The sequence below is a fragment of the Sceloporus undulatus genome, chromosome 7 (genome assembly GCF_019175285.1).
Source record: "Sceloporus undulatus isolate JIND9_A2432 ecotype Alabama chromosome 7, SceUnd_v1.1, whole genome shotgun sequence".
NCBI classification, from domain to species: domain Eukaryota; kingdom Metazoa; phylum Chordata; class Lepidosauria; order Squamata; family Phrynosomatidae; genus Sceloporus; species Sceloporus undulatus.
Window position 1 is genome coordinate 15,881,548 of NC_056528.1, and position 19,334 is coordinate 15,900,881.

Genomic DNA, 19,334 nt, shown 5'->3' on the forward strand with positions numbered 1-19,334 from the left:
CTTTTCTTTGGAGCTGGAAATTGCATTTTTAAAGGCTCAACTGAAGTTATAATTGACACCCAGATGCCTTTCTTGCATCTGAGAAAGCAGACCCAAGTCTACAAAAGCTCCTGCTACAACTTCTTTTGCAGTATGTAGAGAGATCTTGTAGCCCCTTTGGGACTCACTGAAAGAAAGAAGTTGGCAGCATGAGTGTTCATAGACTTAAGTCTCCTTCCTTAGATGCATTTGGCCCAAATGCATCCAAGGAAAACATGGCTGTAACTTTGACTTCTTTTGCACTCAAGTCTCAAAGGTGCTGCAAGATCCCTTTGCATTCTTTTTTCTTATATAGACATAGCTCAGCTAACAGAAACCTTTTTATGTCCATGTCTCCTTCTTGTCTGGTTGGAAACCTTTTCAGCAGCATTAGTATTGGGGTGGTGAAGGAGGGCTGGAAAAATAAAGGCATGTGGTATTGTGTTGCTGTAACCTGACAACAGTAAAGAAGTCAGGCATAACTGCACTATACATGTGGAGTGATAGGGCGGTCATATTGAGGGAATGATGGTATCACCAGAGTTGAACACACAAAGTCCATCATCATCCCTAGACACTGCCTGTGCATTACAATTGCACAACAGCTTGTCAGTAAGATGCATTGTCAATTCACATGTTAAGCTACATTGGTAGTATTTGTTGGGTGCATCAGCGTCATTTTAGACTTATGGCAACCCTAAGGCAAACCTATCATACAGTTTTCTTGGCAGGTTTCTTCAGAGGGGGTTTGCCACTGCCATCCTCCAAGGCTGAGAATGTGTGGCTTACCCCAAAACATGGGTTTTTATGCTCAAGATGGGACTTGAACCCTGGTCTCCAGAGTCCCAACGCTCAAATCACCCCTCCAGTTTTGGTATTCAGTACAGTTGGCCTTCCGCATTTGCAGCTTTGCCTTTTGCGGGTTGGATTATTTGTGGTTTTGATCAATATGATCTTTCTAGGGATCTTTTAAGTCCTCCAGCTCAACTCTGCCAGAAGTTGACCACAGAGTTGAACTGGAGAATCTAGATGTTCCTAGAAAGAACACTTCTCCGGGCATCTGGAGGTCCTCCGTCTGGCAGACGTTGACCACAGAGTTGTGCTGGAGGACCTGGAGATTCCTAGAGAGATGTTTTCCTAAGTAAAGCAAATAGTGTTATTATTTGCAGTTTTCCCACATTTGTGGTGGTCCTTCACCCCGAACCCCAGTGAATGTAGAGGGACCCCTTTATAGGAACTGTGTAATGGAAGTATAACTCCAGATAGTTAGCCTTCACCAGTGCTTCCCAAGCTTTGGTTTTGGACTTCAAATCCCAGAATTCCTGGCTGTTGGCCCAGTTGGCTCCTGCTCCTGGGATCTGAAGTCCAAAGCGCCTGGAAGACCAGTTTGGAAAGCATTGCTAGACATTAAAACCACATAGGATCTTATCAACAGATGCTCCACCTGTATCATTGTTACTACTCTTTCCAGCATTAGGAAACAACAGGTAGAAATAAGGTAGACCTAGCTAAGCATGGCCTGGGATAACAATATTGTTTCTAGATTAGCAAAGCGATCTTGCAAAGTGGTTTAGACAATGGAAGGGAAAGGAAGTTACCCTGTTTATCCAGTCATCTTCTTACGTACTTGTGGTTATTATTGATCTGCGCACAAAAATATTTAAATCCATTTGAGATTCCAGCGGGTGAGCAGGGGGAGAAAAAGCCATTTTAAAGCACTTTTTATTGATCTCATTGAAAACAGAACAAGGAAATGACAAGAGCCGAAAGATGGCACCCTTTAAAACTGTCAAAAAACATGTAACGGGAGGGGAGGGGGAGGAAAAGCCGAAAAACAAAACAAAACGAAAAACACCTGGCGATATGAATGGGTTCGGAAGAGATGCGCCAGAAAGAAAAGAAAACAAAAAAAGAGACGAGGAAAATAAAAGAGCCAGCAAGAGAGAGACAGAGCCCCAAACCTGGTACTGCACTAATTACAGTATTGAAAGATAATAGGAAAGGAAAAATTAAAATGACCTGCGTTTGCCACCAGAGAAAAGGCGATGGCAAGATTCATCCTCACTACAATACTAACGATTTTTCTTTTATTTAAAAAAAAAGGGGTCTGTGGGTTTTTTTGTCCCTGCATTTTTATACTAAAATCACTTTGTTCTTTATTCTCCCTCCCCCTCCCCTCTGGTTTTTATATTATACAACAGAAATGTATATTCACGTAGTGAGTAAAAATCACACTAGAATCAGCACCGTTTAGTTGCTCAGGTGAGGGGCGGCGGGTTCGCGGGGGGCTCTTCCCTCAAAGCCCTTCCTCACCACCGCCCCAATAGTAAGAAATAAAAATCAGTTCAATCCAACTTCAGCCCCTGGAGTGGGCAGCTGAAAAAGAGAAGGAAAGGAACCAGCGGCGAAAGAAAGCAAGGGATGGCACAGATCCATCTGCTCCTGATAACCACCTCTCCTTGGGCCGTCCAGTTTGGGGGTCTTGCTTCTGAAATGCCCAGGAGAGGCTCTCCAAAAACGCTGGTCCTCTCTCCGGAAAGCCTCCTTTCTGTTGTTTTTCCTAGGAGTCAAGTATCATTTAAGTCACGTTCCTGTAAGCCAAGGAAGGAAAGGGAAAGGGGAAAGAGAAAAGAGAAAGAAGTAGAAGAAGCAGAGGAGGAGGAAGAGGAAGAGGAAGGAGAAAAAGAAGAATAGGAAAAAGAGAAGGATGAGGAGAAGGAGGGAATGATGAATGGATAAGAGGAGGAGAAGTGGTGGAAGAGGAAGGAGAACAAGATGAGGAGGAAGATGAATGGACAGATAAGAGAAGGAAGAAGAGGAAGAAGAAATGGGAGGATGGATAGGAAGATGAAGGAGAAAAAGAAGAGGGGGAAAGGAGAAAAATGGAGTAGGAAAAGAGGGAAGGATAGTTGCATAAAGGAGGAAGAGGGAAGGGTGGATCAAAGGAGAAGGAAGAAGAGGGGGAGATGGAGGAAGAAAAGGAGGAGGAGGGAAGGAGAGGGGGAGATAAGAGGAGGATGGAAGGAGAGGGAGAGATAAGAAGAGGAGGAAGAGGTGGAGGAAGGAGGAAAGAAGAGCACTGGAGAAGTGGAGCAAGAAAGATGCCCAAGAGCCAGTCTGTCATAGAGAAACCTCGATAGGGAACTTGAGAAAAACAAATGCCTGCCTGGCCTGGGCAAATGAAATGCTGGGAAGGAGGCCAGAAGGGACAAGAGAGAGGCAAGCTGCTAATTCTGGGCAGGCACGTTTTCAAGAGGAGATACCATTTTCAATCCTCTGATGGTATGCAAAAGAAAAAAGAAAAAGGAAAGGAAAGTAAGGTCTGGCGGTAAGCAAAGGCCGCCCCGCTGAGCTGTGCCAAAGGGGAAACTTTTTGGCTTGGAAAAAGAATCAGCATCATCAAGTATTCAGAGTTTTTATTACGAGTGGATTGGAGAGAGGCTTGGCCGGAGCCGTCCCTTCAACTTTCGACCTTCCAAAAGCGGGGAAAGTGGAAAAGTGGGGAAAGAGGCACCTCTCGCTTGGCTCGGAGAAGACTTAAATCACACAAGAGGCCGCCAAACACGGAGAGCAGATGCCCCAGGATTCCCGCCCTTGTCGAGATGGCTGCTTCCTGGCATCTCGCGAGCACAGAAGAGGATTCAGACAGGAGAGGGCCATGGTCGGTCCATCTGTCTCTCCAGTAACAAGTCACAGCAGCGCCGCCCAGGGCTGCCAAATTCTCAGGGCTTCCCTTCTTCTTGAGAAGAAGGAAATGGACATTTATTCGATCTGTGGCCTTTTTTCTTTTTGGTGGTGGTGGTAGGGGTGCAGTCGTGGTGTTTGGGGAAGGGGAAGGGGTCAAGAAAGCCCTCAAAAGGGGGCAGTAGCTGCTACTGTCGCTGCCGCCGAGCTGGTGTCAGGAAGTCTGTTTTCTAGGGCCTCAGGAGACTGCGATGTGCTTGCCAGCCGTTGAGCCAAGGCGGCGCTGGAGTGCCTGCACTTTGGGGAGCCGCACAGGCAACTGAAGTACTTGCCCTTGATATTCCAGAACCTTTCGCCGTAGTCAAACCTGGGGGAGAGAAAGAAACAGAGAGAGGCCTTTTTAATTTGGAAATTCAAAAGGACCAGCTTCCATGCAAATATGCATTTTAAAAATCAGTACATTTAAAAAGCCAGCATGGCTTAGCGGTTTGAGTACTACACTGTGACTCTAGAGACCAGGATTCGATTCCAGACTCAGCCATGAAACCCACTGGGTGACTTTGGGCATGGCAGTTAAACTGGAATAATAGTGTTGTAATTGTGTACTGTGAAGGGACGTCAGGTCGTGCAAGGGATCCAACAAACCTTTTGCTTTGTTAATTTAAAGGGCCTTAAGAGAAGGTTATTCAAACCCACTAGATCAGTGGTTCCCAAGCTTTGGTCCTCCAGATGCTTTGGACTTCAGATCCTAGAAATCCTGACTGCTGGCCAAGCTTGCTGATCCTTCTAGGAGTTGAGGTCCAAAACGCTCAGAAGGCCAAAGTTTGGGAATCAATACCCTAGATAAAGAGTGTGGGATCTACCAATGTCTCTAAGTCCTCCTGCTCCTTTCATTTCCACTCCATGTTCTACTTTCAAGTCAAGACATACCCGATTTCTTCTCCCGCCTGGATGTGTCTGCTGCTGAAAAAGGCAATTCTGGGAAAGCGCAGGTCCTGATGGGACATGAACACTCGCACAGCGATGAGGTTTGGCTCGCAGAAATGGTTGATGAAGCGGCTGATATTGCCATAGAAGCGAGCATCTATGCAGTAGATCTCTCTATCCTAAGGAAGATGTGAGTAGGGTGATGGAAAGGAAACATAGATCATTAGACATAAATATTCTTTTTGAACTGTGGCAATGCTTTCACAGCAGCTAACAACTTTCACAGCGACATTTGAAATTCACTGCAAATTGAGAGCAGCCTTCTCTAATCAGATAAGTTGGACTACAACCCCCATTATACACACACACAACCCTGTAGTGATGGGAGTTGCAGTCCAGCACCACTGGAGGGTGCCAGGCTGGGAATATCAAAGAAAAAGCTTAATGTCCCAATTGGAGGGGGGAGGAGGAGAATAATCATAATTATAATCTCTCCCTTATTATTTATTAATGGTTAAAAAAACTACACGTGACTAAAATGTCAGGATGGCTTTCTCACAATTCTTGTGTCCTCCGACAGGTAAAGACAAAACCAAACAAAGCACAACCACCACCAAACAAAGTGTGTCCCTGGCATAAGAGTTGTAAGGAGATGGGATAACAGCCTTCGCTTTCCTTTTATTTGGAAGCTCTGGCTTCTTCTCTTGTTGGCTTCATGTATTGAACCTGACAACCTGCAGCACAAAACTAAGGTCCCCAAAGCACGCCGTCCTTTACAAATTAAGTTTCCAATTTTGAGCTGTTGCTTAAAGAAAGAGAAACAAGCACGCGGCTTCAACTGCGGCAGGAGGAACATTGGGTTCCGGCTGAAACTGGCAGACCCTTGTGAGAGATCTATTTATTTTGGCCATAAATGCCACCCCACACAGCAGCCTCTTCTCATTATAAACATCTATGGCATAGAAATTAACCTCTCTCCCCCGTCTCACTGTCATCCTGGGGGGAGAAGCTTTGTATCATTGTTTTTTAGGGGTGTGCAGAAGTATTCCTAAATAAATATGTCTAAATATCTAAATAAATGGATTCCATTCCCTCCCCAAAAAAATTAATTGAGGAAGACTCAAACAAAAATATTCTACTGACAAAGGAAGATTGCTGAAGCCTTTGGCTAGCAGAAGCAACGGTGAATTTCACTTGGCCACCCCTGGCTATGAGTGATCCTCAGCAAAACACTGATCTGGGCTATTTCTGAACCATCCACCTGAAGTTGTCCATCTCTACACACATGCACACTTCCCATCACCCTCTTGCCCCACCAATTTTGCCTCTGTTCAAGGTGAGAAAAGCTTTCCCTTGCACCAGCTTGCAGTGTCAAGTGTTAACAGGGAGCTGAGGGCAGAGAGAATTCATTTTAGCACTTCTGCATTCCCCAGGAGTCCTTAATTTTACTTATTTTTAAATACTACCTTGTTGCCAAGGTCAAAAAGATAGCAGTCTTCTTCACGAACATTTGCCTCTGAATCAGAAATCAGCTCTCCGACGTACCTGGCGTATAACAGAAAAAACGGACAGGAAATAAAACGTAAGGAGAGTTGTCATGGACTGTATTAAAAAGGCATATCTAGTCCTGCCTTTTGTGCCCACGGTGTCCAGATAGATGTCTCTGGCAAGCCCACCAGCAAGATGTGACCACGTGGCATTTCCCATAGTGTCTTTGATACTGAAGATTAACACATGGCAACCCATCAAACAATCATCGAGTTGAAAGAAACCCCAAGAGTCATCCAGTTCAACCTCATTTTGCCATGCAGTAAGACATGATCGAAACACTCCCCGGAGATGGCCATTCAGCATCTGCTTGAAAACCTCCAAAGGAGGAGAGTCCATCATTCTCAGAGGCAGCATATTTCACTGTCAAATAGCTTTAACCATCAGGAAGTTCTTCCTAATGTTTATTTATTATGATAAATGTTTAGTGGAATCTCTTTTCATGTTGTTTGAATCCATTGCTCCATGTCTTAGTCTCTGGAGCAGCAGAAAATAAGCTTGCTCCATCACGATCAATAGCCATTGATTATAAAGCGGAAAGTGTTTGGGAGCATGGTTAGGGGGCTGAACCCACAGAGAGGCTGTAGAGTAGGGGCTCTGGCCCATACCTGTCCCACAGAAACATGTTTAGGATTACCTACTCAAAATAATTGTCTCAGATGCAACATGGAGCAAAGCTGCATTAGACTCTTGCTGTTTTCAAGCAAGGCTTACTCCCCACTTAATTTTACTTAGGATTTCAACTTTGCAACAAAACTGGTCCAGAAGCAACTCATAGAGGAAGATCCCAAGACAAAGGAAAACAACCGGTTTGGCATGTTAGATTCTCAGGATCACCAAGATCCAAAATCACTTCACATTGATTAGGTACCTCCTCACATCCTAAAAAGCCAGAGGCAGGGAAGATGTGGTCCTGCAGGCACCTACAACTCCCATTATCCCTCACCACTGGCTACAAGGGATGGGATTTGCAGCCCCATCCTTTCCAAAAATGGAAGACCACTTGTTCCCCTGTTAAAACATTATGTGGCCTCCCAGAGCCATGGTAAGAAAGATTTAAAGGGGGAAATCTTCCCCAACACACATAGAATCCTGGAAATGCAGGAACAAAGAGTGGCAATTATTCTAGATATATTAAAACATGTCCGGATGCTGATCCGGGGCTAAGATTGTTCATCGAAAGCTGCCTTTATTGCATGGTTCTTCCTCAGGTCTTCTTGAGGCTATGACTTTGCATCTCATCATGAAGCTCTGTAGCATTGCAGAGGCTGTAAAAAAACTCCACCTGAGCTGCTGAGAAACAGTTGCACGCTGCTCTGGAAATTCAGACCTGCTTGGACTGTGCAAAGAATCCTGCTAGTACCTCCCAAACATTGGGGCCCACCAAACCAAAAATCTACTGTGGATTTCAATATTCTCAGGACATCTACTGATACTTAACTTAAAACTGCCTGACCATCTCTGAAATTAAGATCACCACAAAAACCAAGGTTGCTTAGCCCTTAGACGATTATTAGGATGAGAGAGAAACAGTCTGGCTAATGCCCGTGCTCTTGAGATAAGAGGTATGTCTATGCTCCCGAAATAATGCGGTTTGACACCACTTTAAGTGCTGAAGCGCCATCCCTTGGAATCCTGGCATCTGTAGTTTTACAAGGTCTTTAGCCTCCTCTGCCAAAGAGAGCTGGTGCTTTACAAAACAACAGACCCCCAGGATTCTGTAGGATGGAGCTACAGCACTTGAAGTGGTGTCAAGTTGCATTATTCTTACAGTATAGATGCACCATAAAATCTATTCCAGGACAGATTCCTCCCAAGAAGGAAACCATCTCTCCTCATACATCCCCAGATAGATAGTAGACAGACAGATAATCCAAGCCCCTTCCTCCATGACACTATTCTATCTGCCTGCTCTGGCATTTTACAAACAAGAAGGAAATCGGAAGTAAGTCTTTCTGCCACTTCCAAGCAAGGGGCAGATACAAGCAAAACTATTTCACATTTGCTGGTTATCTGCTTTAATCCTGTCTTGCTTTGATGAACTGATTGATATATTTGGTCATTACGTTCTTGGATGTTTTCTCAGTTTTTAATCTTCAGGGTTGTTGGGGATATATATATATATCCAAAATTGAACTTCTGGAACTCTGGACCCCTGGAATCTTATCTTTTATTTCCTGAGAAATAGCTGCAATGACCATTGGCCGGCAGCAATAAAAAAAGCACACTGAGATGAACAGATGCTGTATTGATTCTGAGTATTTAGTGTCTCTTGGTGCAGCTAAACTGCAGCTCTGGTTTTCACAGGATAGAAACAGACACAGGGGTCACTTCTCTTCACGGCACGCTGAACAAACCAGATTCCTACCATTTCTCTTTGCACCTTGGTTTGCACATGAGACCCAAGGGAGTTCGGTTCTACTCTTCTTATTAGCCTTGTCCTCCTGAAGTTGAAGTCACCCTTGGGTGATTAAACTGAAGGGATTTGATTTCTTAGTTGTTTCTTCTAGAAACGCTGAGCTCCCTTCCCCGCCCCAAGGATGACAACGCTTCTTGTGATGTCACATCGAAGATGATGACATCAAAGATGAGCAAGAGATTAGCAGCAAAGCCAAAATCACGCTTGTGCCGAAGCGAAGGGCAGAAGACTAGAGGGACTGCTAATCATTAAACCAAGCTCACTTGAAGCACTGACTCCATTAACCTCCATCTCTGCTAAAGAGGTCCAAAGAAGCCAAGTAGTGCCTAGAAAGGCTTTCTAATATGCTCATGATGAAAGCATGCTCATTCCTAATCCATCTGAATCTGTTTCCGAGACTGTGCTGAAGCATCTTCCTAAAGCAGCTTTTTATATATTTAGCGCTTTCACCGTTAGGTTGAAGGTGGAAAGGGTCACTGGATCCGATCTGGCTGGGCACACAGACTTCCACAAGCGGCATCAACAGGGCTTGAAGGCAATAGCTATTTCCAATCCTTGCTGCTTTTCATGGTGTATTTCTGTTGAGCAGTGTGGTATAGTGGTTATAAAACTGGAGGCAGGGAGGAGGTTTAGTCTGTAGTTCCCACTGAGCCATGAAACTCACCATTAAAAACTCTCTCTCAGATGCCCTCCAGAATTTTTTTTTCTGCAGGACTGTTGTGAGGATAAAGGAGGTGGAAGAGGAGGATATCCATGTTGGATACCTTGAGCTCATTGTGGGATCATTCAACTCAAAATTGATTGATTAACTACATTAATCAATTCACCGCAACTAATAATGAGCTGACTTCTTACCCATGAATTTGTCTAAAACCTCTTAAAGCCACTGCCCATCTCATCCTGTGGACACAAGTTCCATACGCAAACAGCATTTTGGAAAAAGCCTACTTTGTCTACAGCAAATTTGAAAACCACACTCCAGAATGGGAAGGAAGGAAGCTTCTTGCACACTTCAATAGAGAACTGGTGCCATTCGTTCCTTTCTCATGGGTGGAATCAAAAGTGCTACAAAACTGCAAAACAAGGAGGGTGGGATATATGGTTTCATGGAGTAGATATTTGCATAGGGACCTGATCTGCACAGTTTTTCAGGGAGAGAAATGCAGACAACATAGTCTGGACCAAGGTGTAAGCAAGCTTTTTACTGCCAGGGATGAGACTTGGGCAACAAATCAGAGTGGAGCAACCAGTATCCACCGTACTGCCCCATGCTAACCAGTCAGCTAGTTACACCAAATGCTGGTGAATGACGCTGAAGCCTTTGCACATAATAATTTAAGTGACAGAAACACTCCCACCTGGAGAAAACCTAAAATAACAGAGCTGGCAAGCTCACAATCTAGGTGCCACCCAGCTCTAGCCTAAACTGAGAGAGGTATAGCCCAGCTTGGGAACAGTTCAAGAGACAACATGGTACAGGCAAAGAGATGGAGACAGGTATGCTCAGCAAGGGTAAAACAGTTGTGGTGCTCCCTAGAAAAGGCAGTCCTTTTTTCCTCTCCCCATAGCACTCGTCATCTGTAGGTTCAGGCAGGCCCTTTAATACAGAAGGCACTCACTCGCACACAAAGGTCCCCAATGGAATGTTTTGCATCGTCCGCACGCCCCAGCCCATTGTCCTTGTCCGAAAAAGCTGTAACCGAGCCCTGGAACACAAGGAGAAACACAACCCCATCAGTGTTTTTTGCAGTCCAGATGGTTCATTACAGCTGAAAGAAAGAGTTTCATTTCTACAAGATGGCATTTGCAGCCAAATGTCAACAAAACACTCAACATGTACCTATGGATATGCAGGTAATTGACAAGCCAACCAACAAGACTTCTCTCAAGTTTGTCCTGGATCCCAGAAGCATGCAGCTAATCACTAAAAATATATCTATTTATTGAAGTGATTTAAAAAAACCAAAAGCTTGGATTATTGTATATATTCTTTTAATTCTGTTTTAATCGCTTCAGTAAATATTTATCTATACATATAGAGACATTGAATATTGGTCAGTCTGCATCCCAAAGGGCTTACATCAAACCAAGCCACTTTTGTTGTTGTTGTTGTTGTTGTTGTGTGCCTTCAAGTCGTTTCCAACTTATGGCAACCCTAAGGAGACCCTATCATGTTGTTTTTTTAAGTTGGCAAGACTTGTTCAGAAGAGGTTTGCCACTGCCTTCCCTTGAGGCTGAGAGAATGTGGCTTGCCCATGGTCACCCAGTAAGCTCCATGGCCAAGCAGAAAACCGAGCCCTGGTCTCCACCCACAGCCAAAATGTTTGGAAATCGAATCCAGTTTCAGAAATCAAGAGAGTCATTTAATGCCACCTCCAAATAAAATATTCCCTTCGCTCACTTGAATCCAATCGTGCCCCGGGTACTTAAAGTTCCTCAGATATTTGTAGATCTTCACAGCAACACCCATGTCTGTTCATCAGCAGCTTCACTTTCAGAAGCTACTGCGATTGCAGTGCTTCACCCCTCGCCCCCAGCTTTGCCAAAAGTAGTGTTTGGTTCATTTGTCACCCGTCATTCATACACACACAAATAGCAGCTGCGGATGCTAAGCCTTAATGGCAATGTAGCCAAAATCAGAGCAACTGAGAAAGAAAAGGGAGGAATGGAGATAACTTAGGGGAGCCTCAAGGTTTGCAGAATAAATAAATGAAATGAAATAGGGAAGCAAAAGGGGGCAGAAACAGCCTACCACCACCACCAAACCAACAAACACATGAATATAGTGCGTGGTGACAAAACATTGGGCATCTGATGTTCAGGGTATTTTGGAAAAGGGTACGTCTGGCAGATTAGCATGCTAAAAAGGAGCACTCTGAACTGTGACAAAGGTTAGGCACACAGAGCTGGGAGCGTTCCACACTAAATAAACATGTATTCAACCATCTCACCGGAGCCCATTTTGTACCACACGGTTCCGGCAAGTCCGCCAACAGGAGCAGGCATGGTTACACTCAAAGATCAGGGGCGGTTCACCTGTGTTGAATTCTGGCAAGAGCCGGCCTTCCTGCAGAGAAGAGGAATGAGAGAGGGCCGTCTTAGTTGTACATCTGGGGCATGGAGAAGTGCAGGGTTTTCTTTTCATTTTAGTGAGAATCAAAGACAACTACTTCTGTTGCTGGTCCACTGAATCCCTTCACAGACAACCACCCCAGCTGTTGGTCCACTAAATTGCTTCCGGCCCAGTACATCCAACCCAATGCCCAAGACAAGGAGCCTCTGTGGACAGAAACCGAGGTAAATGTTTTATACCTGAGGCCTGGAAGTGTGACTTATTTAAGCTACAATTTTCAGAATCCCCATGAAGCCCAAATCACTGGTGGCTGTTTCAGATTCAATTCAAGGCATGCAGGTGCTTCCAGACTGTGAGAAATGGCCAGTTGATTCCTTTATAGGGTGGATTCTTGTAGCCCAAAAACAGAAACTGCCCCAAACTCTGCTTATGCCAGGTGCAACAGGAGACATCTAGAGGGCACCAGATTGAGGAAGGTTGGTCTAACTCTTGATGTGCAAAAGCACTTTAGAGCTCTTGTTCACTTGGTATTAAACCTAGATTTTCCTACATCCAACATGAGAGATGTATTCTTAAACCAACAAGCCTCAATGACAAAACTTAGTTCTTCACTGGGGCTCTCAACGTTAGGTCCTCCTGTTATTTTGGACCTCAACTCCCAGAGAGTTTGGAAAGCAGATAGTTGAAGTCCAAAACATTTGCATGGTCAAAGTGTGGGAATCAATGGATTACAATGTGCACAACAGAACAGAAAGGGCCAAAATGTCAAAGCTGGCTCCCAGATAACAGTAATCTCCTCCTTGATTTTTTTACAAAATGGCCCCCTTTCCTTTTGCATGAAATTAAGTGTATTTAACAGAGAGAAAATAACCAAATCCCCGCCCCAGCCTTAAACCACAAAGCATGCAAAATCCTCACCCGGTCGTACCAGCAGCGCATACTTAATTGTCCACACATGCACTTACTGGAGGAGCAGTCATCTATACACACACAGTACTGTACATTGAGAAAAGGAACAAAACAGAGAAAAAATGAATTACTTTTTGTGTTGTGTGAGCAGCCAATGGACAAGTTGTCTATGTGGTGTTGACTAGCCATTACATTTTAAGTCCACGTCACAGTGAATTTATGGCAAGGGTGGGAGGCTGTTAGAGGCGAGGGGAGGGGCATAATTAATTAATTAATCAATTAATTTCCTGTCTTTGGCCTTATACATAATCTAAACATTAAAAAACAGGGCTGTTGTTGTCATGTGCCTCCAAGCTGTTTCTGACTTATGGTGACCCTAAGGCACCTATCATGGGGTTTCCTCTGACGCTGAATGCGACATGCGCAAGAGTCACCCAATGAGTTTCCATGGCTGAGAGGGGAATTCAAATGCTGGTCTCTCAGAGACCTAGTCCAACACTTCAAGCCATGCTAGCTACGGGAGTAGTGGCGCAGCATTATCTGAAGGTTGGAACTGCTCACCCCTCTTTAAAATAAATGAGTAAATAAATGGATCTGGAAGTGTACAGGCTGCAGAGTCCAGCGACTAAGAAGGTCATTTCTCTCTGAATGTATGGATTTCTACCGAGATTGGAGAGGGTAAAGAGGTGAGAAGGAAGAGAGCAATGACCCTCTCTTCTCAACTCAGGCATTCTTGTGCGCTCAAACCTATCTGTGTGTGCAGAGCAGAAAGCAGCCTCTTGCACCCCAAGAGAAGAGGAGGAGGAAAGGAAGGGAGGGAGGGAGGGAGGGAGGGAGGGAGGGAGGGAGAAAAAAAGGCAAGGGTAAGCTGGTCTTAACCTGCAAATGAGTGATGTTTCTGTCGATGTTCATTGGGGAAGTCACGCAATTCTGGGAAACGTATTTGTAGTTGGTAGGACAGGGTTCACTGTCCACGGAATTGATGCATGGGATCGGAATCCGCTCGTAACCCCGGGCGATGTCTCTGCCACAGCAGGGAGAAGGAAATAATCACCTTAAGGCTACAACAGACACACAGAGAAGGGGAGAAGCATGCACACAAACACAGAAAGAGAGCCTCTCCCGATCCATCCAGGCAAGAGGAGCATTTGTCAAGTGAGCACAACACAGGCACAAGCACTTTCCTCTTAGTCCTCCTAAACCTGAAAGCAGTTTTCAAGCACCTCATGCACCCAGTGCCCTTGACATTTCTCACTTTTCTTTGCTATACTGAGAGAGATCCCCTCTTTTTGAATGACCAAATAGTAGGGCTTTCTGAAATTTGGGTTGGCAGAAAAGGGATAAAGGGAGAGAAAAATCAAACTTGGGAAATTTCTTTTTCTTTTCTGATTTGAAAATCAACCATGAAGGTTTTTAATGAAAAGGCTTTAAAGGGTGCTGTATTGTTTTCATTGAATTGTTCTGAAGTGCTTTTTTAAAAAATCCTTTCAAGGTGTATAGTTTAAACTGTTTTACCATTGTGAATAGAGGCTGAGTCTTCCATATCTGAAATGCTTTGGACTAGACGTGTTTTTCGGATTTTGGAATATCTGCCTAGGCATCATGAAATATCTTGGAGATGGGCCCCAAGTCTAACCATGTAATTCATTTATGTTTTGCATACACCTTATACACATAGCCAGGTAATGTTATACATGATTTTTTGAACAATTTTGTGCATGAAACAAAGTTTGTGTACACTGAACCATTAGAAGGCAAAGATGTGACTATCTCAGCCACCCGTGCCATCAATTTTGGATTTTGGGGCATTTTGGAATTCGGGATAACGTAAACTCAACATGTAGTTTACTTCTACCCTAATGTTCATGTGTGTGTAAGTGTAGCTATATTGTACTTCTTTTACATACCACCTACAATCCTAATTTTGGGGAAAGCTGGGAGAAGGAGAGAAAGAGAAGTTGTTCCCTTTTTGGGGCTGCATCTCCCAAAATCTCACAGCCAGTATGGCCTCTGATTGTGCTGACTAAGGCAATCTGGTTTCTGTAGTGCAAAAACAAAGGAACTTTTCCCAAGCTCTGGAAAGAAACTTTCAGACAGACAGCATAGTTAGGCAAGCAGGAATGGGCAGCATCTCATACTTGCTCAGTATCTTCTCCGCCTGGACAGGTTTGTCAGGAGTTGATTCTTTGAGGGTCTTGTTCATTTGCAGAGCAACCCAGACTTGAGAATTGAGGCTTGAACACTGCAGCGGCGTTTCCCCCTCCTTGTTCTTCAGGGTGACGTCTGAGCCACGAGACAGAAAGAGGCTGCAAGGCAGAAGAAGACACAGAATTTTGCAGTATTTTGGGTTTCAGAAGTCTAGATGAGGGATACTCAACCTGGATACGGAAGAGAGCAAGGAGGAGAGAGGACCAACTGGAGCCATACTTACACTACACACTCGTAGCGGTTCTCTCGGGCTGCAATGTGCAGGGGCGAATCTCCATGGATGTTCACAGCGTGCAGGTCACATTTGGCAGCTAACAAGATCTCTGCTATATCCACGCACCCCGAGAAGGCAGCCCAGTGTAAACAAATATTCTCCTCCTACAAGGTGGAGGAAGGAAAACCAAGACAGCAGTTTACCAAGCCTAACCCACAGGATCACCTTCTTCTATATAACCCACCCCATACACTCAGGTCCTCTAGTCACCCTCCATACTCCAGTCAGACAGGACTAAGTTGACAACTGTCAGCTTGTTCTTTTTGTTCAGCCGTCCCTAGACGATGGAATGACCTGACAGAAGAGATTTGACAGCTGAATACTCTGTTCAGATTTAAAAGAGCATTAAAGATCAGTCTCTTCCGGCAGGCTTATCCAGACGATTTTTAAACTGAGAATTTAAAATAAGAATTTTAAACATGGGTTGTTTTAATATGTGTGCATCTTATTTCACCTTTTAAATCAATGTGGGTTTTTTTTTAAAGAATTGTTGTGTTTTAACTGATGTTGTTTGTCTGTTAATTGTTGTTGTTCCCCACCTCGATCCATGGATTGAGGCAAGGAAGAAATAAATATTGTTGTTGTTACAGTGGGTCTTTGACATCCATTGGGGTTTGGTTCCAGGACCCCCTGTGGATACTAAAGTCTGTGGATGCTCAAGTCCCATTAAATACACTGGCAGAGTAAAATGGTAACCCTTGTATAATATGGCAAAATCAAGCTCTGCTTGTTGGCATTTGCATATTTTTTGGATATTTTCAAGACGTGGATGGATGAATCCGTGGATAAAGAATCCATGGGTAAAGAATCTGTGGCTATGGAAGGCTGACTGTATTATTATTATTAACACTGGAGGATTCCCCTCCCTTTCAGTAATCTTCTTTGGCTGTACGTGGGAGGCTGTCTCCAGACTGCTCAGCCACCTCCACGCTCTCTGAGGACCGAGGAAACTGCGAGAGAGGGCTGCCCTCCTCGCCTTCTAAGGACAGATGAGTCATGAGCCACAACACAATCAGGATTGAATCCACAGGGAGACACAGAGGGAAGAGGCAGAGCTGTCTGGCCTAAAAGGGCAGCAGCCAGTTGCAAAGACAGACATCCAGCAGGAGACCCAGAAGTGGCAAATCTGAAGAGGATGGAGGGGAAAGCAGTCGTGTCTCCTATTGGATGCTGTGTGCAGCTGCCTTTCCCTCAAGGCCCAGAAGATCTTGAATACTTGATCAACCTTACACAGAAGTGTGTGTGTGTGTCACTTCAGCCACCAAAATGGTTTCTACAATGGAGAAGCTGCAGCCCTGCGGAGGAACTAAAAAATCCCACAGAGTTGCCTTCCAGGCTCCACAGCATGCCTGTCTCCAACTGTCATCACTACTCCTTCCCTTGTTATTTTTTTTAAAATGCCAATGTATGTCAATGGCACTATATTAAATAAACAGTCATCATCATAATCAACAATTAAGCAGATTGACTCAAATACTTACATTGTCTCGGATATTGATGTCAGACCCTTTGGCCAGTAGTAGCTTCACCAACTCAACGTGTTTGTATTCGGTAGCCCAAATCATTGGCGTCCAGCCTCCATCATCCTGGGAACACAGGAGAAGCCAAGCCTGATCAGAACTAAGGGCTATCTGACCCAAGACCATCTTGTTTCTAACAGTGCTTCCACAAGCACAGCACAATGACAAGACCCACTGAAATGAAGGGGACTCACGTGAATCATGAATCCAGAAATGCATTCCTGAGAAGTGGGTAACTCTTCCTAAGTTCCTGCCCTTCTAGGCACCTGGCAATAGCAAGCACACCCCTCCTATCATCCATGTGCTAGCACTGCTCTACGCCAAGCAGCTTGTAGGCTACATGCCACTCAGCGTGCCTTCCATTGTTCCAACCTTGCAACACACACACACACAACTACACTGCCCAAATTTGGCAGCAAATCACACTGCAAAAATTCAGCAGCAATCCTCTAGTGGCCCTTTAAAACAAGCACTTTAAGGACTTATTCCAGTTTCCTGCCAAAACTCAGTCACTCACAGTATGCCATCAGCAAGGGAGTACAGGATCCCAGATTTACCAAAGTTATCCACTCCTGCTCTAGGGACATAGGATAATGTGCATGCATGTTGTGGGTACAGGTGCAAGTCCTTGCAGGGCTTTTGCCTTCCTGAGATTGTGGAAGAGAAATGGATTGAGTGGCAAGGGCTTACCTGGCAGTTGACATCCATCTGATCGTTGGTCAGGAGATACTGCACCACATCATAATGGCCCTTCTTGGCTGCCAGGTGCAAACACGTGGAACCCTCTGCATCCTGAACAGAAATATACAGTTAGGCCAAGATATAACTTGAGCCATCTTTAACCTTGCAACATGAATTCTGGGATGATTGAAAGAAGTATATGGGAGACCAGTACATGGCCTGTGCAATGACACCCAGTGAGCTGAGTGCAGCAACCAGCCATATATCATGGCCTACCAGGTACTCTTATGTGAAAGCCCTTCAGAGATCTGAAGATGGATGGCTATCCTATCTCAAATAGTTTAGTAGCATGCAGCCATATGTGCAGTGGGAGACAAGAGTTTATTTTCTATGCAACAGCCCTTGCACATAACTCTGTATCGCTCTTCTGTCCCTCTGGAAGTGCAAGTTCTAGCAATCACTGATTTATCTTTACTTACAGGGTGTGCTATGCTATATCTGTGTGTACAGGTTGAGTCTCCCTTATCCTATATGCTTAGGTCCAGAGGTGTTTTGGATTTTGGAATACCTGTATTTGCATATACGTACATTATGAGATCCTTTGAAGATGGGACCCAAGTCTAAACTTAAAATTCATGTATGTTTCATATATGCCTCATACACATAGCCTTTGAAGGTCATTTTAAACACAATATTTTAATCATAATAATTTTGTGCATAAAACAACATGTGTCACTATCTCAGCCACCCATGTGGACAATTTTGGATGTTGGAATGCCAGATAAGGAAAACTCAACCTGTATAACTGAATACTCTTCTCTTATTATCTCAGTAGCAATTCAAGGCATACAGACTTGCCACTACGGGGAAATTATTCTGAGAATCCCACTACCCTTCACGGATGATTGATAAGCTTCAGAAAAGTCAGAGGGATTGATTCCAAAAATAAAACAGTCAGGATTTCAGGTTTTACTGTATCACATTTTTGTCTTTGAATAAGATTCTCTGATTCAGCTGCTGTTGCTGCTTTTAAAGAAAACACAGCAATTGTCTCCCCCGGTTTTCCTTGGTCATTAATACTGTCAAGTGAGCCACTTTGGCACTGCACTGAGATCTCTTCAGATCCCAAGCCAGCCTGGGAGTGAGAGCACATGCTCTCCTCCTATAGGAGATTCTTGGGGTTGCGCCAAGGACCTCTGACAGCCAGTTTTTGGCTGCTAGGCGCTGGCTGGCAGGGTAATCTTTCAGTCACTGATACACTGCCACACCGCTCAGTGAGGCGAGCAGATCTCAAGAAACGCCTTCCCTCTGGAGTGCCATCCTCTGATTTATCTTTCAAACAAGCCATCAACACGTTTCCCTGGAAGAGTCAACGCAATCACTTCTGGGCTGCATGAAACCCTCTTAGCCAGCTGGAAAAAACCTCTCATGCCTTTATGGAGTGTGAAAGCTCTCTCTCTCAACCATGGCCTGATGTTGGCTATACATCCAAACGCCCACCACTCTCTCTCCACTTGGTAGGCACAAGGTTAAGAAGCATTTCTTTACACTGTCTAATTCTGAGGCACCAATTTGGGAATGGTTATGTAGTTCTGGAATCCATATTCTTCTTTGGAGAGCCTTGGAAGCTCTCTGGTTATGGAAGTGCAAGAAGGGACAGGAAGGAGATCTGAGTAGAGCAGAGGCTTTCATTGAGCAGAGGACCAGTGGATCTTCAACCATGGAAGTAGATCTCCTCCTACACAGCACACCTGTTTCTATTGCCCTACTGACATCTATGTCAAGGTGAGGAACCTCAGGCCTGGGAAGGAACCTGGTCCTCTAGACTCTTCTCTCCACATCATAAAATGCCTCTCTGAAGGCATAAGCTACTGTAAAAGCATTAACCATAAATATGTCTGTCTTTTAAAAGAGCCAGCCTGGTGTAGTAAGAGTTGGACTACAGCTCTGGAGACCAGGGCTTGAATCCTTGCTTGGGAATGGAAATCCACTGGGTGACTTGGGGCAAGTCCCACACTCTCAGCCTCAAAGAAAAGCAAGGGCAAACCCTCTCTGAATAAATCTTGCAAGAAA

General features: G+C 44.5%; 1 protein-coding gene across 1 annotated transcript in view; it reads right to left on the reverse strand.

Moving 5' to 3' along the window:
• Positions 1-3,419: 3,419 nt before the first annotated feature.
• EHMT1 (euchromatic histone lysine methyltransferase 1) overlaps positions 3,420-19,334 on the reverse strand; it is a 48,281-nt gene continuing 32,366 nt past the window's right edge. The window contains exons 16-26 of the mRNA XM_042478714.1: positions 17,271-17,372; positions 16,542-16,646; positions 15,010-15,164; positions 14,717-14,884; positions 13,458-13,602; positions 12,588-12,665; positions 11,548-11,663; positions 10,216-10,302; positions 6,096-6,174; positions 4,633-4,808; positions 3,420-4,069 (exon numbers count right to left, since the gene is read on the reverse strand). Coding sequence (XP_042334648.1) covers positions 3,871-4,069; positions 4,633-4,808; positions 6,096-6,174; positions 10,216-10,302; positions 11,548-11,663; positions 12,588-12,665; positions 13,458-13,602; positions 14,717-14,884; positions 15,010-15,164; positions 16,542-16,646; positions 17,271-17,372 — 1,410 coding nt within the window. The 3' untranslated portion in view covers positions 3,420-3,870. The remainder of the gene's footprint in view (positions 4,070-4,632; positions 4,809-6,095; positions 6,175-10,215; positions 10,303-11,547; positions 11,664-12,587; positions 12,666-13,457; positions 13,603-14,716; positions 14,885-15,009; positions 15,165-16,541; positions 16,647-17,270; positions 17,373-19,334) is intronic.